General features: G+C 46.7%; 1 protein-coding gene across 4 annotated transcripts in view; it reads left to right on the top strand.

Moving 5' to 3' along the window:
• Window positions 1-27,066, top strand: part of samd12 (sterile alpha motif domain containing 12) — a 105,949-nt gene that overhangs the window by 38,701 nt on the left and 40,182 nt on the right. For 2 of the 4 annotated variants that reach the window (XM_076012046.1, XM_076012047.1), the window contains exon 4: window positions 3,201-3,341. In XM_076012046.1, the coding sequence (XP_075868161.1) occupies window positions 3,201-3,341 (141 nt within the window). Of the gene's footprint in view, window positions 1-3,200; window positions 3,342-3,523; window positions 4,305-27,066 lie in introns of those variants that run through there. The other 2 variants (XM_076012045.1, XM_076012048.1) reach the window with 2 other exon arrangements.

The raw sequence follows: 27,066 nt of genomic DNA, 5'->3' as shown, positions 1-27,066 counted from the left end.
TGTGTGTGTGTGTGTGTGTGTGTGTGTGTGTGTGGTCAGCATGTTTCTGAAAGGTGCGCCGCCACAAACGTATGCCCACATTTGATTGGAAATCAACTCTACTCTGTGTGTGTGTGATATACGCCAATGTTTCTCAACTAGTGGGTTGTGGCCCAAAAGTGGGTCGCAGAGATGTTTTGACTGGGTTACGGCTTTGTGGGCAGTTTCACTTTTAAAAAAATAAATAAATAAATACTAATATATATATGTATATATATATATGTATATATATATATATATATATATATATATATTTATTTATTTATTTATTTATTTATTATTTTTTTTTTTTTTCATCGAAAAAAAAAAAACTTTTATTTTTGCAGGACACACAATTCAATTCAACAATTTCAATAATGTATTTACCAGACATGATAGAAAGTGGGATCGTGTTTTTTTTTTTTTGTGTGGAATAGATTTGAGTGCTGTGCAATAAATTTGGGTTGCAACTTCATGATACGGAAAACAATGTGGGTCCTGAGACTCCACCAGTTGAGAACCACTGACATACGCCCGAGAGACAACATCAAATAACGGCTGGTTACAACCTCGGTGGGGCTTGAAAATGAGGTAAGGGCCTCTTTTTTTTTTTCTAGTTAGATCTAATAAATTTGATGGAACAACTATCCAAACTGGTAAAAGTCGTGAGCAATGATCGTCAGCTTGGGATAATTAATGTTGCATCAATCACCCGAAGATCTCTTTACTTCTTTTTAAAGGCCCAGTGTGGAAGATTTGGGTCTCTCTGTAAATGCAGATTCAAAAGCCCTCGCGCTTCTCTTTGAGAGAAGCCGTGCGGTGGCCCAATCGGAAGGAAAACTTCCCATCAACTTGCATCTACAAATGTTTTAAGATGGACTATATCTCGGAATGAGAAATTTCATTCATTTGTACAGGTCTCCCAATAACAACACAGTTTGTTTTAGACACAACCACAACTGTGACTGCACACCGTAAATAAAGGCAGCTGCTACGTTCACTGCGTTCAGTTTCTCCAGGTATGCGATGTGTAACCCTTCCACACTGGGCCCTTAAATTGCAGACTGACGCAACAAATCCGCGCGCCTCCTCCATTAACAATGCCTCGGGGTGCACGCCGTCTCTTAAGCAGCAATAAAGCCCCGATGATAGATGAGAGTTATCGGTGCTTAGTTGAGTGGAGCGGCGGCCGGAGTGAGGTTTTAATGCCCCCCCAAAGAGGCCGGTCGCCGCCAAATATTACAAATATAGAAACGGGGTATAAACAGGGGAGACTCTTAACCACCAGCCATCATAAGATGATAACAGGCAGAAATAATATCACGTTTAAAAAGCCCCCGCGAGGTCCTGCAGTATTAAAATCTCAGCTCTGATGCAGATGAGATGATTGGGGGGGCTTTTGTTCCAGCGATTCATGTTCATTTCCCCCGGCTTGCTGCGACCGCGGAAGCCGCCGGTTCGGACCCGCGGAGAGTCCGGAGTCCTCGCCGAGCGAAGTTTGCTTTTGTCCGAGGTTTTCGGAACGTTTCCATTCAAAAGTGTCGCCGGTTGTAGGGGTGCCACGGAAACACTTGAACGAAGAGAGTCGAGCGTCCGGGATGAACTTCTTCTCTTCTTGACCAGCGTGAATGAAACTGCGCCCCCGCAGGTGAACTTGACAGTTATCTTGTGAGTCATTTTGTAACACACAGCGAAACGTCGAGCCGGATGGTGGCACAATCGGCCTGGCGTCCCAGGTGTTTTTGTTGCATTACACACATTTTTTCTTTCTTTTGCTTCTGCTCAGCAACATTACTCATTTGATAAAAAACAAAACAAAACACAACAACTCATCAACAAGTTAGCATCTTTAGTTTTAGTTTTTTTTAGCTTCCCTCTGGTGGCGTCGTCACTTCCACAAGATAGAGGTATCGGCACCCTGTGTGACATCACACACACCCAAATCCATGATCTGACTTCTGCACCTTCCGCTCGGTCTTTCTCGCCTGCTAATGTGCCATCGTTTGAGAAAAGACGCAACTGCGGCAGAGCGAAAGCAAACCTCTGTTGCCATGCCAATCTATCTTTGGTTGTAGGACGCGGTGCCAAGTGATGGGTGGTCAATATTTATAGACTCTTAACAGCGCGCTTGATGTGCACGTTGGTCTCCTCGTTCCTCCGCCTTCCGCCCAGTCTTTGATTCATCCGTCCTTTTCTCTTCTCGTTCCACCTCGCCGATCTTTGTCTCCGTCCCCGTCGAGTGCGCCGTAACGGCCGCTTTCTCTGCGAAGCCTCTTTGATGAAGTTTCGGCATTTTGATCCCAATTTGGCCTTCTTCTTCTTTTTTTTTTTTTTTTTTTTAGCAGCAGTGAAAACCTTACTTTGCGATCCGCAGGAACGCAGAATCAAATAAACGGTGAAAGTAGATACAAACAAAAAACAAGGTCAATGAAATGTAGAAGCCATACAAATAATACCCTAGAAATATAGGATAAAGCAGAAGGGGGATTGAACGCCTCGGCAGTGATTCCCTGGAGTGCCGATGAATCTGAGCCAGTCTTTTGTTCTGGGAGCTCTTAGGGTCCAACCTAATTCCAAGTAATTACCCTGAATTATCATCCTATCTCTGACAAATGCATTGGTAAGAATCATTTATAATTACACTACACTGGGTTCACATAAAAAAAATAAAAAATAAATAATAATACCAGACGGCCAAATCCCACCCCAGATTTAGGAATGGGTTACTTGATTGAATTATGGATTTATTTTTTTTCTACAAGGATTTGTGATTAAGTGGGGAAGCTGGGAGGGATTGCTACCCATTGAGTGCCACGTGCTGTTTTTTTTTTTTTTTTTGTGTATAAAAATGTGATCCGTATTTTTTAAGAGAACATCCTCGTTGCCGAGCCGGATCGCCTCAATGGCGAGTTCAGACTAATTGGCATTCACATAATGCACAAAGGCCCCTCGAAATAATGGGTTTCTATGCCGGCAGCAACCATGAAAAGCTCTCCAATTTATTCCTCTTTGCAAATTTTGTGCTCTGTTCCCGACTCCCGTCCTTCCACTTTTTGTAAATGCTTTATTTATAGCCCCCCTACTCTGCTGTTTCAAAGAGTCTCCAGCTGTGCCAACCAAATTCCCACCGGCTGTGTTTCCTCTCCCCCCCCCCGCCCCTCCCCTCCCCTCCTCTTCCTCAGGACGGGCTCTGATGAGACTGACGGACAGGAAACTGGAGAGGATGGGCATCATGCAGGAAGCCCAGCGGCAGCACATCCTGCAACAGGTCCTGCAGCTGCGGGTCCGAGAGGAAGTCAGGACCCTTCAGCTCCTCACGCAAGGTACGGACTTCCCCCATCACAGCGCCGGCCTTCATGGAATCTGTCAAACATGCTGTGCTTATTATTTTTTCTTGTTGTTGCCCAGACTCTGTTCCTCTTATTGAGCTCACTAAGTTCTCGCGCCGGCTTTGAAGAACACATTAGCTTCTATTCTTTTGTTGTTGTTGTTGTTGTTGCTGCAGTATCTGCATCTCTCGCGGGTAAAGATCCTTCACAAGCTGGCCGGCCGGTATCTCTGGCGCTCTGATAAATATTCACATGGTTTGCCGCGGCGCATCCATGTGCACGCCATCTGTAGCCATGGCAATCGCTGCATGTTTTCCAGGCGGCGGGAAGTGATGAATCAGAAACGGTTACACAACCGCAGAGGTCGGCGAGCATAGAGCGATCGCAAGGCCGAAGAAGAAGAAGAAGAAGAAGAAGAAGAAGAAGAAGAAGAAGAAGAAGAAGAAGAAGAAGAAGAAGAAGAAGAAGAAGAAGAAGAAGAAGAAGAAGAAGAAGAAGAAGAAGAAGAAGAAGAAGAAGAAGAAGAAGAAGAAGAAGAAGAAGGGGACAATTGTTGCATCTTGTCAGACTTCGCACCGGCGTTGATGTCCACGCTGGTACAGTGCAAGATTTCTTTTCTTTTTTTTTTCAACCTATTCCATCGGGAGCAAAACTTATTTTCTGTGAGCAACAAAGCAAAACCAACATGTTGACTAAGTGACTTTCAGATGCAGCGTTTTTAGGAATATAAATGAACACAATGTTGGTTCCGGCAGAACTATTAGAAATAAATGAAGGCGCATTCGCAACTGGGACGCCGGCTCTTTAAGCTCGGAAGCCAATGCGCTGCTACTGTTCATCACTATTAACTGAATTAGCTGTTACGTAACTGTTCACATTACTTGGCTGAACGAGCTCATGTCGCTTTGTGTTGTTTGCGCCTCTTGTTTGCACCTATATTTCACTAATGTAGATATTGCAATTGCTTGCGACTCTCTCATTAAACACGAACGCACGGAGCTGATGTTGGGGTGGGGGGGGGGGCTTGGGGGAGGTCACAACACTTTGTGACTCATCACTGAAACTGTGTCAGAAAGTCACGCCACGGCATTTCTGCGTCTCCTCCAGCAGCGTTGCCCGCTGCTGTTGCGTCACTGCACTCGGCCTGGTTACGTGAGCAGCTGCAGTCGGAGTTGTCACTGCGTTCCTTGAGTCCGTCGCACTCTCAGATTGAGCTGTGGAAAAGAAATGCGGCGACGGTCCCCCTTTCGTTTCATTCCCGTTCAAAATTCCGTGCTTGCTTTTGGAGAGAAAATGAAATTTCTTTTTCTTTTTACCAACTATTTTTTTAGCCAGAATTTGTGTCCATGGCTTTCTATGATTCACACAGACCGGCCTCCCAAAACGCACTTGGTAATCTTGAAATAAATGAAGGTTTCGCCTGGCCACACCTGAGACTTCCTCCGCCACTAAACACAGACTGCCCGACGAGTGACGACGAGCAGCGGAAACCCACCGCCGGTCCTTGAAAAAGTCCCCTTAAAGAGTGAAATCGGCACTGCGGTGCGGCAATGATTCGAAAGAAAAGACGAGATGAAAGAAAATCGCCAAATATCTCAAACCCTTTTGGAGGAGTCTTGTGAGATAATGACCCCCAGTATAAATTATTCAGTGTGTAAAATTTCCAGTTTGATGTGAAAAATATTAAAGCTCTCATTACGATGAACTCCTGCGCGACGTGTCGTGGTCTCGGCAGCCCGCCAGATACTTTATAAGAGAATCTGGCAGAGAGAAGGAAGGCCGTGTATGGAAAATATTCTGCAAGTTTGCCGTTTTTACTCCATGATACGTCACCTGGCACCTCGTAAGACAGCGTGGTCAATTGCTTGTTAGCACATGCAGCCAATCAGCCAATCACGCGGCAGCAACTCAGTGGATTTAGGCATGTGGAGGCGGTGAGGACGACCGGCTGAAGCTCAAATTGGGAGTTAGAGCGAGTGAGAAAAAGGACTGAAGTGGATGTTGTTGGTGTCAGGAGGGCTGCAGGTCCGAGTCGTTTGACAACCTGCTGCTGATCTACTGGCATTCGCCTTGTCACAACCGTCTCTGGGGTTTACAGTGAACGGTCCCAACATGAGAAAACGCTGTGTGTGTGTGTGTGTGGAGGAAAAGGCCTTGTTGATGTCCGGGGTCAGAGGTCAAACAAGATGGAGACCATAGAATGGCAACAGGAAGTCCGAGGAAACTGGAATATAGTCTTTGAAAGGACAACAACTCCAACCTTGAAGCTGTGTGTGTGTGTGTGTGTGTGTGTGTGTGTGTGTGTGTGTGTGTCCCGAATAAAGTGGCCGGTGAGCGCACACTGTCATTACACTCCAGCTGACATGCTGCAGACGAGGTTTTGTTTGTCTCGATCTGCTGGAGTTGCGTTCTGTTCCAGGCTGAATTTTGGACATTTTGGAGTTTCATTTTATTATCATGATGATGATGATGATGATGATGATGATGAAAATCAAGCAGATTTGCCACAAAGAGTTGCTGTTGAGTCGAGTGCAGCGCAGTGACGACGAACACGACGTAGCACAACACGGAATCACACGACGACTTCACACCGGTGCCGTTTCAACGAGAGAAACTCAACAGACATTTTTTTCCCGTCGCATTTTTCCTTTATTTTTCTCATTTTCCTAACAAAAGTTTCCCCGAACGCCTTGCAGCGTGACTCATTGGCTCTCGGCAGCAGCAGCAGCAGCAGCAGCAGCAGTCAGGCCCCTCCCTGCTGCGTCCCTGCTGCGTCCCTGCTACACAAGAGAGCGCCACCATCTTCCCTTTATCTCCTCCACAGCAGGCGGCGGTTTTCTCGCCTTAACTTTAGTCCTCTGCTCGCTGCGTAATCCACTTCTCACTTTTCGCGACGGCCGGCCTGCTGCTGCCGTCGTTGCTGCTGCCGCCGCTGCTGCTGCTGTGTTGATTTCTCTTCCTCTCTCTCCGTCCTGTCTTTGCTTCCCTCCGCCTCAACCCCCGTGACTCTCCCGCCTTCCTCGCCAGCTGCCCTCCTCTATCGCATTTTTACCGGCAGCTACTTGGCAACGCGGCCGGCCGCCTTCACTTCCGCCGAGTCAGCCCACGGACTCTCCAACTGCCCGGGAAACGAACTGCAAGGAAACTTTGTCGTTTCGGGGAAAGAAGAAAAAAAAAAAAAAAAAAAGTTCTCGCCAAAACATTTGCGGGATAATAAGAGTAACGAGGCGAAAAAAAAAGAAAAGTGGAAGTGCGTATTTCCCCTGCGCTGAATTTTTAATAGGTTCTTCGCAGTATTTGTTGACTGGTAATGAAATTGGAACAGCGAGAAAGAAGGAAGCAAAAAGTATTTTTAAGTCGCCTAATCTGTCGCTTCTGGAGACGCTTTTGGCAGCAGGGGGACGGAATGGAAGGGAATGAGTAATTTGTGGCGGCCCAAGGCGAGCCTCCTTTAGCTGTTTGCCCATCAGAGAGAGAGAGAGAAAGAGAAAGGGGGACAAAAAAATACAGCTGTAACCAGCGAGGAAGTGATCCGGCGAGAGAGAGAGGGAGAGAGAGAGAGAGAGAGAGAGAGAGAGAAGTCGGTGCCGGGTGAGACAATGAAGTGAAAAGTGGAAGGGGAGCAGCGGTTGGATGGAGGAGGTGGGGCTGGTGGTGGTGTTGGATGGGGGGTGGGGGACGCAGCAGGCGACAGGAAGGTGGGATGCGGGAGAGGAAGAGAGCTGAGAGGCGGTGAGAAGTTTGAGACGGAGGAGGGTGAGAAGTGCGAGATGGATGGAGAGGAGGTGGGAAAAGGAAATCTTCCCTGCGTGATGAGACGGGAGGGGAGCGCAGGTCTGTGTATGAGTCGACCCATTTCAAACAGAACCATAGTGATGGAGGATTTTAATTTATTTTTTTACAACATGGTGCCAAGATTTATCTCTGCGCATTCGTTTGAATGATTCGACACGCCTGAGATGTTGTTAAACTAAAACCGGTTTGTCTCCTGTGACGATCAGGGAGGGCGGAGCCTGACGGTCGGCGAGGTTGTGAACCCCTGCGTGAGCCCATGTGATCATGTTATTGCTCCTGATCAGGTCGAATTGTAAATGTGAAAATTGTGAGTGCAGCAGTGTTGGGGAGATTACTTTGCAAATGCAGTTGGTTACAATTGAAAGTTACCCTATTGAAAATGTGAGAGTGGTGTCACAATTTCAATTAACGTCATGTAAAAGTAATGTAACTAATTACATTTCATTACATTTTCATTACTTTCCTAAATGTTAAATAAATGTTCTCAACTATTTAGACCTGACAGTATTAAGCTTCCAAATATAGATAAAAATATTGTAATGATTGATAATTCCACAATAACTGACATTTAATATCCTTTCCAATAATCTATCCATCTAACTGATTACAATTCTCTGTAATGTGATTAGAATCTTTATTTTGTAATTAAATTACATAGCAACCTAACATGTAACTCATTACTCATTCACACTGAATTCCAGTTTGAGCCCATGCAATTATTTGTCACTCCGGATAAAGTCGTTGCTTCCCAAATTGTTGAGTCGGAATCGTGTTTGATATTCATCATTCCACTCCAGGCTCCCTCGGTCCAGAAACGGCCAATCAATGGAAAACGTTTTAGACGAGGAAGCATTGCAAACACAGTTCACACATTTCATATTTTGGGTAAACCAATGACGAAGAAATCGAGGGAGGCATCCAGGTTTGAGTGCACAATGCCGCCGTAGTTCACTGGCAAGCTTGGGAGAGGGAGGATGTTTGAGCGAATGAATGCCATCCAAAATCTAACCACTTGATGTTGCGGTTTCTTCTCAAAATCTCCAATATTACAACGCACTTAACCTTAACTGATTAGTCAGTCATAGCATGAGATTGCTTCTCCAATCAGGAAAGAAACTTTCCATTGACGTCCAAACAGCTGTGAGTCACCTGAAAGGCTCAGTGAGCGTTGTGGGCAAAGTTCTCGTCTCTTTAAATCAACAAGAAGGACGTACGGCAACCACTGTGAAAGACAGTGACAGAGAGACATCCAGCAGAGATAAAGGGAGGCGGAGGGATGGAGGGTGTCACGGAGAGCGCCAGAGGTACACAATGGGAAGACGGCAGAGCAGGAAGGAGAGAGTGAGGGGCTGTAATTACTGCAGTTGTACCCAGACAGAATTAGCCAGACGGCCAGTGATTAACCTTTAAGGCGCACTCGGCCATGGGAGGGAAATAATTAGATTTCCCTCCTCTCTTTCTGTCTCGGTCCCTCCTCCCCTCTTCCACCTCTGTCACAGCCGCCGCTCATCACTTACCGCTCGCAGGCAACGGGGACGGATCGAGGCGGCGTAACATCCAAATAGAGAAGCGATAGCCAAACAAACTCGGACTCCGAGTGTCGAGCAGATAATGCCGATCGATCCCTCTGCCCCGCCGGATGATGGCAGTACGATTGGCCTCTCGGCTCCTGGGCTAAAACAGACGTAGTATATATAAATGTGGTAGATCAATGTATACTTCGGCTACTTTATCTAGTACAGGGGGGGAAATCCCAAAACTCTGAACCTAAATAGTTTAAAGCGCTCAACCACATCAGAGTGGAGGACATGAGCATAACGATCATCATTGGACTAATGTGTGTGTGTGTGTGTGTGTGTGTGTGTGTGTGTGTGTATAAATGTGTATATATGTACATTTATGTACTTTTGTGTATATGTATGTGTGTACACATATGTATACATGTGTTTGTCTATATACATTTATATATGTGTGTTAGGGCTGTGCGATTAATCTATTTTAAATCGAAATCAGATTTTTTTTAGTCGTAACCATGTTAAATAGAGGAAAATCGGAAAATCGATTTTCCGATTTTCCTCTTTCATGCTTCCGGGTTGGCGCCTCTTGGGTACCGTAGTCCTCCTCCCCCCTCGAGAAGCTGTTAACTGGCTACCTATGTTTACTCGCATCTGCACTAGCCACAGCAGGTGTTAAAACCAGGAAGTGATTCTGTTTGTTGCCCTCAACACTACCTGGTAAATTATTTTTCCAAAGTCGCATACAACATGCACTTGTCCCGTTTTTGTAGCATATTTAACGAGACCCCCCCCCCCAAAAAAAAAAAAAAAAAACGAAATCGAAGTTTTCAGAGAAAAAAAATCTGGATTTTATTTTTGACCAAAATCGCCCAGCCCTAATGTGTGTGTATATACATATTTATATTCATATATGTGTGTATGCATATGTGTATTAACACACATTCAGAAATGGGATATATATTTATTTAATATTATAGAAATATTAAAGAAATGTAATAGAAATGGTTTCATTGGTCCGACTTCTCTCTTTAAGCATCCAGACGTGGCTCAGTGTGTGTTCAGCTTCTAATATTTGTAACCATGGAAACAAAAATCACTTTGCACCTGAGGTAAAACGTCGGGCACTGAAGCGAGAGCTGAACCGCACCATCAGTTTTGTGGCCTAATGTTCTGTCGGTCACTTATTGTTCCGGCTCCTCGTTCAAAACAAGCGACAGCTCACGCAGTCGGAAACCAGCAGCCGTCCGGTCGTCGGCTTGACGATGATATTTGATACTTTGAAAAACTGCAGAGCATAAAATTCCCCAACGGTTGCACCAAATCCCTCTGAATTAGCTCCAGCAGAACCAGCAGGAGCCGTTCCGCTCTCCTCTCGTAAAGGAAATATTTTTTGCTTTTTTTTTTTTTATTTTTTTTTTTTTAACCCGTTTTCTGTATTCAATTTCATGCTTAGAACCATTTTCAGTAAGAGCCCCATGGCAGTAAATATGCTGTAACTGGCTTCCGACATCATCACTCTGTAAAGGAACTTGAATTACAGAGCTGGCGGATGAAGCATCAATTTGTGTGTGTGTGTGTGTGTGTGTGTGTGTGTGTGTGTGTGTGTGTGTGTGTGTGTGTGTGTGTGTGTGTGTGTGTGTGTGTGTTCACAGTGTGAGTCTCTGCTTGTCGACCAAGGCTTTGTGCTGTTCCCCCCCCCCCTCGCCCCTCTATTTACTGTAAGTCTCATTGTAAAGAGGAAATACCCAACACGTCACATAAAATAAAATAGACCTAGCTTTTCAATTTCACCCCATTTTTTAATTTCATTTTAGAGCCTTTGTGATAGAGGTTTTTGTGCAACATTACTTTGCTATAGCCATAAAATTCAGCTAAAAAAAAAAAATAATTGGACATATTTTAACGTAAAAAGAAAAAAAAGAAAAAAAATATTATACTTTATTGTTTTGGTTGAAATGTTTACTTTATATGTGTTTATTTTTCTTTATTTAAGATCTGATTTCTGTTTTAATGCATGATGAAAGTCATGTCAGACCTGTTTTCAAATTTCTATCGCTCATCTAGTATCCAGAAAAATATGGACACAATATTTAGCCTTCTGTGTAACGCCTCCTACAGAAATGCTTAGTTTTAGCTTCTGGCTGCATCTGAAGCTTTTGTTGGACCTTCCCCATGTTTGCAAGGAGATGAGAACAACGCCCGGCTGGCCGTGCGGAGGTATTGTTGACTCATCAGTTCTCTATGTGACCTGACAAAGGGCTGGGTTTCAGGAGTGTGTGTTGTTGACCACATTTTCACACTTTGTTGAGTGAGTGAATGAAGTCGACAGAGTTTTTTTTTTTTTTTTTTGTTTCCATTTCTTGTCTGTCAAAAGCAGGTGTGAGCAAACTGCGGCCCGGGGGCCATATGCGCCCTTTGTAATCAGGCCCGCCCAACTTGAAGAAATGGTATTAATATTGAGTAAATCATCAAATATCTGTTTTTCATCCATTTCTCAGTCTTGTAAGAGTCATTTCAAGAAAGTGCTAAATATCGTGGGGCTTTCTACGTATCCCATGATGTACGTTTGTCATGGATGTATGTCATCCATCTGCTCCTGCTCCAGCCCCTCTGTCAAATTTTAGAACCAACTGTACCAATCAAAACGTTTGCCCACCCCTGGTCTAAATGCATTGCTGAAGTGAATTTTGGATATGATGGGACTTTAAATTCCAGGACGTGTATCTTGGACGTACCCTCTTTCGTCAGCGTCTTCTGATTCAGATGTTGAAATATATTAATGTAGATAAATGCCGTTTCCAGCTCTTAGTGTCTTTCTCAGCCTGATTCTCCACCTCCCTCGCTCTCGCTCGCGCTCTCTGGTGACTAAAACTTTTGTGGCCCAGGGGCAGCCAACGGAGGAAGCTTTTGCCGTCGCACCTCAGCGGAGCTCGATTCCTTCGCTCTGGGCTCCTCAATCAATTACGCCTCTGCGCTCTTTGGTTTCGCGGAGGAAACCTCCTCGTCGGGAGATGTTCGCCGGGACGGGATGTGCTCATCTGTCTGCCGCCTGTTGTCTCTTAACAAGTTCGGCATGTGAGGTTCGCCAGCGTGAGATGAGCAGAAATAATTCTGCACTCGTGCACTGGTGTTGATGTATTTGTCTGTAAAAAAGATATAGTATATTATTTTTTTGCCCCCCCCCCCGCCCCCGCCCCCGAAATAAACCCGGTTTTGTTACATTGCGAAAGCAGAGTTGACTTTGCGCACTTTGCCTCCAGGCGTTTTCACTGCCTGACTTTTCATTCTGCGGACCGACGATTCGGTTCGAGTCTCTGTAAGACCGTTACGGAAATGTGTTTAACTTTAGCGTGCCGGATCCTGGTGGCGAGATAGTGAAGGAGAAAAACAAATGCTACAGCCAAGCCCCCCCCACGGTCCCCCTCTTTGAAAAGCTACAGGAGCTGCCCCGGAGCTGGGGTGTCTGAGAACAGGGCTTGGGATGAAGGCAGCGATTTATGGGACCACTATGTAAATGATTGCTTTGTCAGAGGAAAAGTCTGAATCGTATATCATCTCGCTTAAACAAATGCTTCTCAAAGCGACGTGTTGGCGCAAGTCCAACCCTCAAATTTCATTAGAGGCGATCGTGGGACAGCCGACGGCTGTGGGATCAGAGAGATGTCAGCGAAATGGCTCATTTTGCACCATCAGCCACAAATAAAGTGACGTCCTGACGCTGAAAAAAAAAAACCAGCTTAGCGTGACATTACTCAGCTGTCCGTGTCAACAGTACTTCCACGCCTCCTACCGTGGGTCAGTACATTGGATGCAGGAAAGGTCCATGTTTTCTCAGGATTGAGTTTGTCTACTGTGTCAATCATGACTTCAGCTATTTCTTTAACATACTTTGTTCAGCAAAATTGCAAAGTACGTAGTTCGGAATTGGATTAAAACGCTGTTGTGTTTGGAAATGTGTGCGTGTGTGTGTGTCTCGCGTTCCACTCTCACTATTGCAGACATGGAGGTGGGACATCCTCAGCGTGACTGTTTGACATATTGAAATGTCCTTCCTCCGAACTCCTTACACTCATTGGCCACTTGTTTTGGTCCACCTCGCTCGCACCGGCTGGCTTAATAGCGCTGCTGGAATGCGATTGCAGTCCTTCATTCTCAATTCCTTTCCTGCAGTTGCTGCAAATCCATTGGCCAATCAGCCTCTTGAGTTAACAGGCAACACAACATTGTACCTAATAAAGTGTCCTCTGAATGCACCTAAAGAGCTCTTGTGGAACTCGGGGTGCCGTCGTCAACGATTTGGTCCTCGCAGCGAATCAGATGCAGGAAGCTGAGCGCTCTCATTACCCCCCCCTCCCCCCACCCCTCTATAGTGGCGGTGGCACTTCCTCCTCAGACGCCCCCCCTGGACTCTTTGCCCTCTTTTTCTTCTCCGTGCTTCCTATCGCCGCTCCCTCTTCCTTGCTGCAAGCCAAGGTCAAATTAATTCTTTTTTCGTAATTTCCTGTCGGCCCCGGATTCGTCCCTCGGCGAATCCGTCCGCGGGCTCGGCGCCAGAGAGACGTGATTAAGGTGGCGGCTAAGTGAAAAACTGTCTGCGACAAAAAAAAAAAAAAAAAATCTTTGTTTTTTTTTTCATCGACACTTTATCTGCAAAGCTTTAACAGTTGCGCAGCGACATCTCCCTTCCTTTTTTCACTTTTTTTCCCCGCATTAGCGGCTTCGTGGTCACAAAGGAAATGTCATTTAGCGGCAAATGGCTTCGCGGTGGAGCCCTAACCTTGCTTATCAGTGCCGCGGGTCTCCGCGGGGGCCTGACAGCAGGGCCCGAGAGCAGAAACCCAAAAAAACGCACGCCTGTCGGCAACTACTGAGAGGAATTGCGCCCCCCTCCTGCTGTGAAGGCGAAGGCTCCTTTCGTTAAGGAAGGAATTGAAGCGAGTCCCGGTAATGACGGCAGAGCAGACGCCCCGACGCTGCCGCGGCTTCTGGGTCAATAGCCAAATCGAGTCCAGTTGCATTTTGAAATAAGAGGAGGGAGGAATAGAAAAGAAGTGAAAGAATGTTTTCTGCTCTTTTTAATTTTCTTCCCTTTGTTTTTCTTGTGTGTGTGCCCAAGGCCCTGCCAATTACTACACACTCTCATAGAGCGTTTTCGGAGATTGCGCTGATGTCGATATATCGATACTGTGGAAAAAGTCCGATTTTTAGTTTTCAATGTCAATATTTAATCGATATGTCGATATTTACATACACATGTGTACAGATATATGTATACATCTAAGTATGTGTGTGTGTGTGTGTGCATATGTAGATGGATAGATAATAAAAGGAGCTACAGCGACGTCAATCTCAGGAGAAGCATTTTCCAACTGGTTTTAGCCCAGAGACCAGCGACGCAGGAGGGCCTCCGTACCTCCGTACCTCCGTACCTCCAGCGCGGCCTGCCAAGAACGTTGCATCATCCCGGCTGCACTGATGATGCTGGAGGGGATTCAGAGCGTCTGAAAACTTAGAGGGAAGCGGAGAGGAAATAATGGGAAAGGAGCGATAAAAGATGATCTGAGGAGGACGAGGAGGTGCACAGGTGGAATTGCTGGCGGGCCAAGCTCCACTCTCAAGTGTGTGCGCGCGCGTGCGTGTGTGTGTTCGTTCTCTGGCTGTTCTGGCCTCTGACCCGTGGCAGAGGGGAGCAGATTGGCCTGACAGGTCCGCTGATATCGCACGAGATGTGCTGTTCTTTTTTTTTCCCTTTCTTTTTCTCGCCTGACTCACCAGAGAGTCCTTGGCTGCCAGATGTCCAGGATGGCTTCAGACTCGACTGGAGTAGACCTCAGCAAAATCCCTTTTTTAACCTCTCAAATTTCCTTGACATTTTTTCACAATTTCAGTATTTTTTTCCCCAATTTGTATTTTTCCTGTAATTGGGTTTGGCTTTTTTCCTGTTGTCAAACAGGCTCTTTAACCACGGGTGGTTTTTGCACCTGTCGCGCAGATTTCTAATCCACACGCAGCGTTGGACTGACACACTAAAGTCTTCTTTTGTTGTGAGCCGCGAGGTTGCGTGGTAATTAGAGAACAGGCGGAAAGATTGCACAATTGCAACAAGATGTAGGCGATTGAAAACAGAAGAAGCAGAAAAACCACAAGCCTAAAGAGACGTTCCTGCATCCAGACAGATGAGCAGGAGGAGGAGGAGGAGGAGGAGAAGGAGGAAGAGGAGGAGAAGGCCTGAGCCGCTGCTCTGCCACATGTTTGAGAGATTTACGTGCTTCTACCACACGAAGTTGCCTATAGTCATTTCTCATTAAATACTCAAATCATGAGAAATTGAACATGTTTTCAGTAGCTTGCCATCTCTTCTGAATGCACTGCAGCTTTTTTAAGCTAAAAAGCTACGTCAGTTCTTTGGAGGGGTTTTTTTTTTTTAGTTCCTTTTTTTTTGTAGGAAATCAACCAAATGCATCATTTTGCCCGACATCCCGCCCCTCGCCATCTGCTACTGTGCTGAACTGCAGCAAAAGCCCTGCATAGCTTCCTCCCCGGGGTGTTTTCTTTCTGCCGTGTTGAACAACAGATTCCGATTTTATCGCCCGATTCCACAATCGCCGTTGAGCTCCGGGCGGGGAGCGGGGCAGGTTTGGGGGGGGGGGGGGTTTACCGTAGCCCCCGCACTGCGCCTTGACTGGGAAAAGCTGCAGCGAGCTTGTAGCCATCAGTGAAACTTTTTGTGTACTTTTGTGTTTTGGGGAGTCGCGAGACGTAGCGGAAGCCGCGCGTTGCACGCCGCCGCAGGCCCCGGGGAAATCTGCCAATGGCCGCTCGGTGTGAAATCACAAGCTGCAAGTCCAGAACAAAACCGACCCGGGGCCGGTCGATGAAACCCAAAACACTCAATACTTTGCTCTATTATGCCTTTTAAAGGCAGCAGCAGCCGCAGCATCGGCAGCGAGCTAAGGTTTCCCCTGCACGGAGCCACATTCATTTATTTATAGTGAAATGAGAAGCCATTAAAAAGTCATCGCGCCGGGTCTCGACCCTTTCGCGAGTGCGGCCGGTTCCACTCTGTCTGCCGCTGCCGCCGCCTCCTCCGGACATCCAGGAGCCCAGACGGCCTCGGACGGGGGCCGGGCTCCAGCGAGCTCCGGCTTCCCAGCAGTTCGCTCGCTGGCTCTGAGCAGCCTGGATCGATCGCCGCTGGACGCTCGCTGCGCTCGGAGACCAGCTATTAGCTCATAAAAAAGCCTGCGCGCCGGCTCCAGACTTTATTGTACAGTGTGTGCGCGCGCGGGTAATGGGGAAAGTGCGTGTGTGTGTGTGTGTGTGTGTGTGTGTGTGTGTGTGTGTGTGTGTGTGTGTGTGTGCGCGCCCCAAGGGGATGTTTTGTCGGCTACGTCATGCTTGTGCAACCACTATGCGCCGGTCAGTGTGTCACTCGAGACGCTGCATTAACGTGTTAGCTTGCTGTCCGCTGAGGACTCACCTTCGCAAAGCAACAGATAATGGCACAAAATATGTAAAGAATCTATTTTCTTTCTTCTATTTACTATTCCACAATTGTTATATTTGTTTAGAATAACAATAATTATTCATAGTGATTTATCATTATTATTATTTCTTGGGTGTTTGACGCTTTTATTTTGATATTCTGCGAAAATTGTTTAATAGCTTGAATTGTGTGGGAGCTCAGGCCAAACCGGGGAAGACAATTAAAGACCTCTGGCCGTGTGTTTCCGTTCACGTTAATCAGATCCGCCCCACTAAGCTTGGAGCATCAGTTGACATTGGGCGTCGAGCAGAGCGTCGGTTTATTTATGGACCAAATCGCCTGAGAACACACAGATGTAGCACAAAGAGGAAGGTGTTGAGTCTTTTTTTTTTTTTTTTGTGAAGGAAAGATACCAAGGACATCTGGGAGGAAATGGAGTGCAGCGAGCAGGTACATAAAAGGAAATGATGTATATTATTATGCAGGCCCAGGATCCCGCTTGCGTGTACGTGGAGGATTAATGGCCGCCCCGCACCTGATCATCCATTATTATTGTAACATCTCTCACTTTGGGCGCAGACATGATTGATGGGGTGCCATTAATGACTTTGGGCTTGAAATTGTTGTTACCACAAAAGTGACACGGGAGTATTTCAAAAAAAAAAAAAAAGAAGAAGGAAAAAAAAAAAGAGGTGCCGTTTGTAAAATGGACATTGACAAGAAGGAGCGTGGCCATTCATCAAGTGATTAGGGGGTGGAGGGGGAAATGGATCAAGGAGGGCCACAGTGGGTTATTATTAATACCTCGAGAGCTGTTCTCGGGAACAAAGAAAAGACATTGTGCCGTGATTACCGCTTGGATTTTCTTTTAATTTATTTATTTATGGTGTGTCCCCCCCCGAAATGCTAAATATACACATTAGTATCAAGAAGCCGTTTTTAGGTCCTCCTCTTTCATTCCAGACTCCAGTGGAGTCTTGCATGGGGTTTAAAACTTTCTTTATACAGATGAAATGCAAGCTAGCCATGACAAGGACACCCTGGTGGTGTCACTCCAACCGCTCTGTTTTGCTCCTGCCAGTAGGTGCACGTTCCAGTGGACCTTCTGCATGTCAAAATGCCTCGGCACGAACTTCCCGTTTCATTTCCTCCTGCTGCGCATCGCTTAGCTGGAATTCAATAGGAAAGCGTTGCTTCGTGTTGGCAGCGCAGTGCGTTGCCCTCCGGGGCGCAAAGCCGAGGCGTCTTTGCTGAATATCGTTGCTCCTTCACGAGGCCGCGTGGCTCTGAACCAAACTGGTGGTGGTTGTCTCGCAGCCATCACTATAAGTTTTCCCACTCTCGGCTCTCGCTCGTGTGGATGAGGGCAAAGACACATGGAGGCACCAGCCTGTGGCGACACAACTATATAGTGCAGAGTGCAGTGTAATTAAAATAAAAAAAATATCCTGCTGTTTAACTAACAAGTGCCATTCAACGTGTCAAAAATGAAAACGTATTCTACATTGGGATGTCTGTGCTTAGGCCCGACTCACCCAGTTTTTCCCTCAGGCGCACTCATCAGCAATTCACTGATGGGAATAAATAAATTGGCATAGGAGGATGAGAGTAACTCTACATCTCTGTTTGCCTAATACCCTCCAGTTCAGTCCAGAATTCCATTTAAAATGTAAAAATCAGTGAGCTTCTCGCGCTCTTGTATTCTGTCCACTGTTCAGCTTTTACCCAACCTGTAACCGCAATCAAGCTCAGCGAGCAGATGGACGTTCGGGGTCTCTGCACAGACAGTAAAATCAAGTGGACCAGCCATCTTTCTCTTTTTCCTACATCTGCAAATGTGCTGGACAACGCTTTGGAAGCACTGCGTAAGCCGGCCAGCAAGCTTGATGCTAAAGCCAGAGCCAACATCTCCGAACCCAAGTCAGGAGTATCATGGAGTATTCCTGCTCCGCCTGGATGAATGCCTCTCAGACCGCTCTTGGGCCATACAGCAATATGCCATCAGTAAGCTGAGTCATCGTAGAACAGTTGCAGCAACAGTTGTTCTATATAAGATGCACACTCCCAGCTGTCCGGTGGATCTCAAAGCACTGCTACCCCAACCTCACATCCCAGGTCGCATCACCCGGAGGGCACTACCAAGCCACGCCCTGGAAAGTCAAACACCAAATGCCTTGATTGGAGCTTTCTTTACTCTGCTATTACAACATGGAACAGCCCCCCCACCCCCCACCCCCACCCTCCCCTGCAGTCGTTGGAGACGTTACATCAAGCAATATTCATTCCTTTAAGAAAAGGCTGGGACTGTAATCCCACCAAACTCAAGGACGTTTAATCATCTAACATCCCGCTTATATATACCCTTGACTGAGTAGCTGCACATCAGTGATGGGCTTAGTGAAAGGTCCCTTCTGTTCCAGAGGCTTCCTTCAACATGTTCCAGCGCTTGTGTTTTTAATCAATTTGAAGTTCACTTCTTTTCTCGAATCGGTTTTAATCAGTTAAGAAAATAATCATCTATCTATTGAACGATACTGAAATACTAGAAATAATATCAGTACTGGCCACACACCCTGTATTTTGTATTATAACCGAATACACCTGCTTTTATTCGATGTGACACTGACTTTTTAGTTTGGCCGGCGTGAGCGGTGCACGATTTTAAAGCAAAGACACATTCGAGTGGTCGCTTATAATCTGATTCGCCACATTCGTCTCCTTCTGTCTGTTCTAATTATTGCCATCATTTCTCTTGTACACTTGAACAATTCCATCGCGCAATCACTTATAAAGTTTACACGGCGATGACTTACTTAAGAGCACTTTAAGAGCATTTTTTTTCCGGCGGGTGGAGGCGGAGGGGCGGTTGTTGTAAAAAGGAAGAAATCAAAAGCAAGCCTTGCATAAGAAAAACACATCAAACCTCCCACATTGGTTGTAATTGGTGCCATTAGTCTTTTTTTTTAATGCTTGATTGCCTGCCAAAATGTCAGCCTATCCATTTCCCTTTTGTCGCACTTTTGCTTTTTCTCCCCCCAATCTGTCAGTAATTAAACCTCATTGTCTGCTTGTCTCCGCGCAGAGCCAGGGGCAAAGAAATAAAACTTAAAAAGTGTTTTCGCCGGTGGTGAAAGTTCTCCGTCGCCAATCGGGGACATTAAGAGGGAGGCTTTAAATACCGCATAGCACGAAGGCGCCCTTTGCTGCGGGCTTTGCGCGTGCGACGAGCATCGGGGTCAGAACGCAATTACAAGGAAGAGCCGGGCCGTCCCGGAATGACTCGCTCGCAACCGTGAGAACGCCGTGAAACAACAGGGCCGTAAAAACAGGCCAATTTTCGGGACGATTTCAGATGTGCGGTTGGATTCATTTGGTCGCGGCCGAAGCCTGAACGCTACACACTGTGGTTCCTTTTCACGCTGCGTTGTCTGATCTTTAATCACAATGAGTCGTTGAATTGAAGAGAAAGGAGTTGAATTTCCGATGGGGCCTTTTATCCCACGTAAAGATGAACGTCACATCTGAAAATGTATGTAAACGGCAAAACAACCTCTTCTGACTTCCTTCAATTAAGTTTAAGTTTGGCGTGATTTATTTGTTTTTCTTTTGTTTTGTTTATACAAATCGGTGCCAATATGTATATTATGTATGTAACATATATTTTGGATGACTTTCAATTTCATTGTGTGAAATGTAGCTTAATTTGTGATTTTTGTATTGGTCAAAAGCTTAATATACTGCTGATAAATACATTAATAAAATGCATAATCGCTGTACAATGAAAGTTATTTGGTTTTCCTACGCTTATAATAGTTCTTAAACGTACATAAGAATATGCACAGAGCAAGGGTCTCGCTCCTAGTTGGTTTCCATCTGGCACCGCTATATTTCTAAGGAAGCCTGGTGTGGACAATCCAGCTGCCTGACAGCACGTTTTGTATTTAGGATGAATGTAGAATGTACAAGAAGCTGGATCAGGAATGCAGGTTTGTGCTTGCAGGCCACCGTAGTTCACTGGCAAGCTTGGGATTGGGAAGGTACAGAGTTCATAAGGGGACTGAAGTGAAAGAGTGCTGCGCTCTAAAATATAACCGCTTGACCTTGCTGTTAATTCTTAAAAATCTCCAAATGTTACGCACTTAAGCTTAAACGCTAAGAGCAGAGTTTCCTTATGGCCAGCACTCGTTGATCTACAAGAATAGTTGCCCGATTGACAAAGATTCTGGAAATCTTCTCTTTGTTCCTCTGCTTCTTCCTTGTAGCCTTGCTCCGGCTTGCCGTGGTCCAGAGGAAATCATTTCACTTCACAACTGCTTTTCTCCTCCCTGAATGTTGTTTAATGACGTTGAGTCAAACAGATTATCCCTTTCTTTCCAGGGATTTGTTGTTTTTTCATTCGTGAACACCTGCTCCACTGGCCTTTATATACACATACATGAGAGCAGTGCTTCGTGCGGGATGTTGATTAGCAAACCCGAGCACGCCGCACATATCCGCTAAATACCCATTTGTTGGCGTTGCTATTTACCGTTAGCTTAATAATCAGGCTGCCACTGGCATTTAGCTCAAAGAGCCTCTTGAACAGCCGGCCTCAGAGGGCCACTGGCAAGCCGTTAGCACGCTAGGCTACAACCTTTGGTCCACGGCTTCACACATGGCAGCAACAAGCCAGTGCAGGTTGCTCCGGGTGTTGGCTTTTTAAATAGAAGTAATAGCAACCAAACAGTTCTTTCTATCCCCCAGCAGCATCGCCACAGGAGCCCAGAGCATTTTCGTCTCGTTTTTTCCATGTTTTTTTTTTTTTTTTTTTTACTCTTACTTTAATTGCTTGATAAATATTTAGAGGTAAGCGTTGCCAGAGGGATCAAACATAAATGAGGCGCCTCTCTTTTTTTGTAAACAGCTCATGATGGTGTTACTCCCCTCACACAACCCATCACTCTGCAACGCTCGTGGGCAATCCGCTTTTACTAGCGCTGAGCTAGCCAAGCTAGCAGAGTGTCCCGTTCCGGACTGGGCTCCGCTCGACTTTTTCCCATGCTCCTTTTTGTGTCCCTCCCGCGTGCTGTGTGCGTGCCAGGGGAACGGGGTCCTTGGAGGGTGAACTCGCCCCTCCATTGGAGGTGGGGCCTGTTCACAGAGGGGAGTTATTAGCGGCTGGGGCCCCTGCAGAAGCCTCACATCACCACCAGTTTGTTGCATTGTCGGGAGATTAAAGCCCATTTGTTGAAAGGCTTTTTTTTCCCCCCTAAGCGTTATCATCATCATTATTATTATTATTATCATCCCATTCCACATGATTGATCTCCTCCCACCCACCTCCACCCCCACCGCTCCATTCGTAGGCCGGCTTCCAATACTGCAGAGCCATCTTTCTTTTCACAGCCAGTTCATGCCCATTTTATCTGCTTGCATGTCAACCACACACGCACAAAGCCCATTGATGGTGTTACTGTCTTGTGTGTGTGTTTCCCCCTTGGGTGATCAATAAAGTATATTCTGGTCTATTCTATTCTATCGCGTCTCCCCCCCACCCCCACTTTTTTGTCGCTCCCACACACAGGCGTTTTTCTCAGTACAAGATAAACACATAAAAATGCAGAATCTTCACCTTTTTTACCTCTTCGTCCGACCTTTTAGTTCCCGTACGCTCCGTCCAAGCTCGGTGTCCTCTGCTGCTGCTGCCGCCCCGCCCCCCCCCGTCCCCGTCCCCGTCCCCCCTCAACACACATACACACACCCTCTCTCTCTGTGCCCGGGGGTGGGGGACATTCCTGATATAATTACAGCTTTTGATTATCCTCCAGACTGACCTCAGGATGGCCTGGCCCTCATGCAGGCACAGTGGTCCAGCCGCTGCGGCGGCTGCTGCTGCTGCTGCTGCTGCTGCTGCTCGCGGCTAATGAGGGACGCCTGGTGGTTTCTCACCGCCGGGCCCCGACTCCCTGATTTATTGTTCTGTACCTGCGGCTACATTCCCGCACGCTGGGAACCCGTAAATAATGAACTTTTCGATCTCGCTCCACCCACCCCCCGCCGACGTCGCCTCGGTGGCACACATATGTGATGCGGAGGCGTTAAACGGCCCCGGCGGTCTGAGGATCGTCGGGCACCAGGTTGAGGAACGGGAAGAACGTTCTGGAAATGGAAAGGAAAAAAAAAAAGAAAAAATGCAAATTTGATTGCAGGTACATCAAAGTGAGGCCTAATGATGAGATAGCGCAGATGGCAGTGTGCGCAACAGAGGGGGAGTGAGTGGGGGGGGGCGGGGGGGGGGTTGTCGAGTGCCCACGTGCTTACCGCCGTCACTCAGACGAGGGTTTGTTCTTTTGGAGATGAAAGATTTTTCCACACTTGGAAAAATCATCAGGATACGGATGCCCCACTCAAGTTTCCCCCCAAGCTTATGTTTTTTTGTTTTTTTTTTAGCTTGAATCCAAAGGCTTTAACGTGATTATTGTCGCCTGCTATATGTCGCACACTGAAGCAGAAACGTCAGCGTGCATTTTTTTTTTTTTCCCTCGTAGCTCACAGATGACAGATTATTTCATCCAGTGTTCAGGTTTGGTGCTTTGGATGTCACTGCAGCCTCCAGTGTGAGGTAATTATGTGCTGCCACAAAGACGGATCTTCACAGAGCTGTCGTAGCCGTGAAGATCCAACCTTGAGTCCCGCGGACGCTCAAACGCAGGGTTTTTGTTTGGCGGAGCAGCACCGCCGCACTTGACACGGGTCCGTCGACTCCGAGAGTAGTTTGGCTCCACCTCCTTCTCGCTCTGTGTAAACACACGCGTCATTCTTATTATTCTATAGACGGACCAGATCCCCCAAGGTCGCGGCAGCGGCATTGAACCCACGCTGACAATAACGCACATTTGTAGCAGCTCCTTGAGAATGTTGTGTTCTGTCCAGAAATGTAGGTGGGGGTGTTAGGATAGGAGAGCACCTGATTCAACTTTAAATTAGACCCAAGCCAGCGCAACATGTGGTTTCTCCGATTGGAATTGTGACGCTTTGCTCATCCGTCTTGCTGGGATCTTTACAGAACGCATTTTCAACACGCCTTCAAATCTAATTTGACTGATCAAGAGGTAACGAGGTGGAAGGTTTGAGAGCAGAAGATTTCAAATACCAACCAGTGTGAGGGCATCTGGGTTTCTCAGATTTGAATTCGAAGGCATCACTCATCCGTCTTGCCAAGCTACAGAAAGCATTTTTTCAATAAGCCTTAAAATCCTAATCAGAATTCTTGCTTTGAATAAGAGCAGAACGCAGGACTGACATTCTCCAGGTACCAAGTGCCCGCTAAACTTCTGACAAGCATTCGCTATCAGCTTGGCAATGATGCCTGGTTGCCGTCGCCCGCTGCTGCGAACCGACCGCCTCCATTGTTGCCCGTTGTTTTTGTTTTTTTGCAATCACGGTCTCATCCGATGTCGCTGCAGTCGCGCGGCACAGACTTGCTCCGCGAGATCGCGCCGGTGGGTTGAGGGAAGCGTTCCGGGCTTTCACTCCGGGTTGAGGTGAAGACCATCGGCTGCCTCGCGAGCCTTGGAGGAGCCGTAAAACACAAATGCGCCACAGGAACGTCCACCGAGCCGCTGACTTTAAAACAGACCGAGCGCCTAATGACACGGCCACCTGTGACAGCTTTAGCACCGCAATAACTTCCAACTTTAGTGCACTTTTTCTAGCCTTCCACCCTCCGCATTTGTGTGTGTGTGTGTGTGTCACACTAAACACTACGGGCTCCAGACATTCCCCTTCCTCTTGCTCCTCTGCCTTGTACACAAGCGCTTTGTAATTAAACCTGCTCGTTTTGTGCGTGCTGTGACCTCTGAAATGCATTATGGATACACACACAAACGCACACACGCACACACACACACACACACGCACATACAGAGAGAGAGACACAGGGCTGCCCAGTGTCATATCCGTAATTATGCAGATGGAGGGAAAGTGAGTGGCTAGCGAGCGGCGCTTTAATTTGAATTCCTCCTCTCGCCCTCAGTGTTTCGCTAATAGTTTCATTTACAGTAATTGGTTCCGCCTGGAGCAATGACTCATAACAAAGGCATTTGGTTGTAAAACAAATGTACGACCGGCGTGTGTTTACAACACGCACAGACACCGACAGACACGCAGATACACAAACACACCCAGACTAATTCCGCAACCTCCCTGATTCTTTACAGACTTGACCTCTTCCTCTTCCTCCTCCTCCTCCTCCTCCTCTTCGTTCTCCTGTTGCTTCGCTGCGGCTCCACCGTCCCAGCAGCCATCGCTGCGTTTTCTCTGCAGAGGCGCGCAGAGTTACGACATGTGTCAGCGTTTCAAGCGCGGCCGCCTTTAAAAAAAAAAAAAAAAAAAAAAAAAAAAAGGTACGGCATAGGAAAAAGAAGAAAAAGACGCGAAGCGAGCCCTCGCCGCTGCGCCCTGCAGGCCATTTACTGCCTCTGCAATATCCTGACGCAGAGCGCGTGCCCAGGGGCGCAATGACACAAATTTCTGCCCGGCAGATATTTATGAGGGAGATATTTTTCATTATGCACATATTAAATCACGACTTTAAATATTAGGCGAGCGCTCGCTTGCTTGCTGCCGTTCTCTTTCCTCTAGAGCGAACATTTTTTTTAGCCTTTTAATCGCTTGTTACGGCGGCGAACGGCCGGATGCGGGGAGTTCACTTTTCACTTCTGTAACTCTTGACACCATCGCCCGCCCGCCCGCCCGCCTGCCTCTGACAGCCACGGCACAGGCTGTTCCGCAGCCAGTTCCCGGCGGGGCTGTGAGGATGTCGCAGCCACGAGGTGCGTTTTATTTCATCATTTTTACGGCCCGTTCCCACCGTCCACCCCCACCGCCCCTCCCCCCTCCCCCCACCCTTTGCCTTTTGACTGATGCTCAAATTAAAAGACGCAGAGTAATAAGGCTGCAGCATTCTGGGAAATACGACAATCCTGATTTGTTTTGTTTAGAATTAAAATCAAGATTCCGTTATGGTGTTTATACCCATAAAAAAACAAAAACAAATATTTACACACTTACTGTGCGGAACAAAAGAACAGAGCAAAAAAAATGAAAGAGTGCTTCACGCAAGATTGGCACATCGACGCTGATGGTCAAATGGAACAGACGGGAGAGGTTGACGTGCTTTCTAAACACACACTGATGCAGGATAAAACCTTCCTTTTTTTTTCTGCAGCCAACTGGTCAAAGATTCTTTGCTAAGAAAACAAGTTGATCAAAATTTTCAGGCTTCAGTGAGTCTTTATCGATTGGTCAGAATGTGCTCTGTGGTGATGTTTGAGGTGAAGGATGCCTTTGTCGTGTTTCCTTGTGGTGCTGCGATTAATTCAAGAACGTTGCATGTAATGTCAGTTTGACTTTCGTCGTCGTTTTAGAAACTGAAAGACTTCCAGGAGAAGGAATGTGATTTTTTTTTTTTTCCACTACGAGGACAGTGGGGTACATTTTGTTCTCGCCACGGACTGACGCATTTTCTTTGAAATTCATTACGTCAGCTGTACAAGTCTAGCATTTCACGCTTTCACGCTGTCGCTAATACGGCGATTTTTGCACACAGTAGAAGCTTTTCCTACCTGCCGCCTGATTTGCTGTTTTTGCATCACGTGGCGTTGCGTTGTTTATTTGCTGAACGAGCAAGTAGGAGTAGCAGCTGCTTTCTTGGAGCTGATGTCCCGAATTAAAAAGAAAATGTGACAGAATTGTCGCCATTTAGAAATGAGATTGCTGTAAGTATCAATGGAGGTCGCAATTTTTTTTTTTTTATTTTTTTTTTTTTAATTACGATTAATTGTGCAGCCCTAACACAGAGACGACTTCTTCTGCCTCCTTCTTCTCACGGACTCAACTTGTGACTCAGCAGCTTCCTGCTTTGGGACTTTGCCTGCTTCTCTCTCTCCCCGCTGGCGTCGGTGTATAAATACATCTCCTGCCAATAGTTTGACCCGTTGCAGGTTCTGTATCGACTTGGATACGGCAGTGCGCTTTTTTTTTCTTTTCTTTTTTTTTTTGCTAAACGTTCCCGCAAGTAGCTCCATCTCCCGCTCCTGCCCACGCCACCCCTGCGCCAGCCCGCTGGGGAATCCAAAGGTTCCCCCGCACCTCGACTCCTCGGGTCGCGGTCTGCTAGCCTCGGAAAACATGTCCGAGCGAAGGTAGCTCGGGTTGACTCGGTACGTGTTCACTTTCCCAAAATAAAGGCCTAGTTTCTCCCCCTCCCCCCGCTTCTCCTTTGCGTGAGGCCTCTCACTGGGAAAATAACAATTTACATTGAATGTTAAATTTAGCTTAAGGCCCCCTGAAGTGTTGTTGACTAAATAAATCACGGCTACATCCCGAGTAGTCCCATCTTATTCCGGCCTGCTTTATTTAATTACCGCAAGCTATTTACTCTGACGATTATGAGTAATAACCCTGGCAGCTTATTGTGGTTTTGGGAAAAAGCCGTTAAAGTTTCAATCTAGATGATCGCGTTATATCACCACCGGGAGGGTGGGAGGTGGGCTTCGGCGAAGGAGAAGCAAACACAGCGGCATTTTGAGTGTTAGCGCAAGGCTGCTAATTCAGAGCCAGCCAGGACGGTTGGAAGGTTTGGCTGCATCCATCGTGCAAAAAGTCCACACAAAGCTGTTTTGACAAGCCAGGCCAAATATGAATCGGAAATTTGGATTCTGTCCTGTTCAAAGGGGGCCGTTTGACTTTCAGACTGCTATTCGAACTGGTTAGCAACAACTTGAAGCCTTTGTATTAGTAGAGGGGTTCTCCATAGATGTGCAGCAGTTCAAAGCGGTCTTCCGCTAAACTCTTTCCAAAGCCTCACTGGACCAAAGCAGAAAGATCCTCTGTTCCTTCTTTATGACTTCAAACTACAGTAGGACCCCCAGGAGATTGG

Source organism: Nelusetta ayraudi, unplaced genomic scaffold (assembly GCF_046127955.1).
Source record: "Nelusetta ayraudi isolate G7.1 ecotype Tasmania unplaced genomic scaffold, CSIRO-AGI_Nayr_v1 ptg000135l, whole genome shotgun sequence".
Classification (NCBI taxonomy): domain Eukaryota; kingdom Metazoa; phylum Chordata; class Actinopteri; order Tetraodontiformes; family Monacanthidae; genus Nelusetta; species Nelusetta ayraudi.
This window is presented reverse-complemented; position numbering and strand designations above follow the sequence as displayed.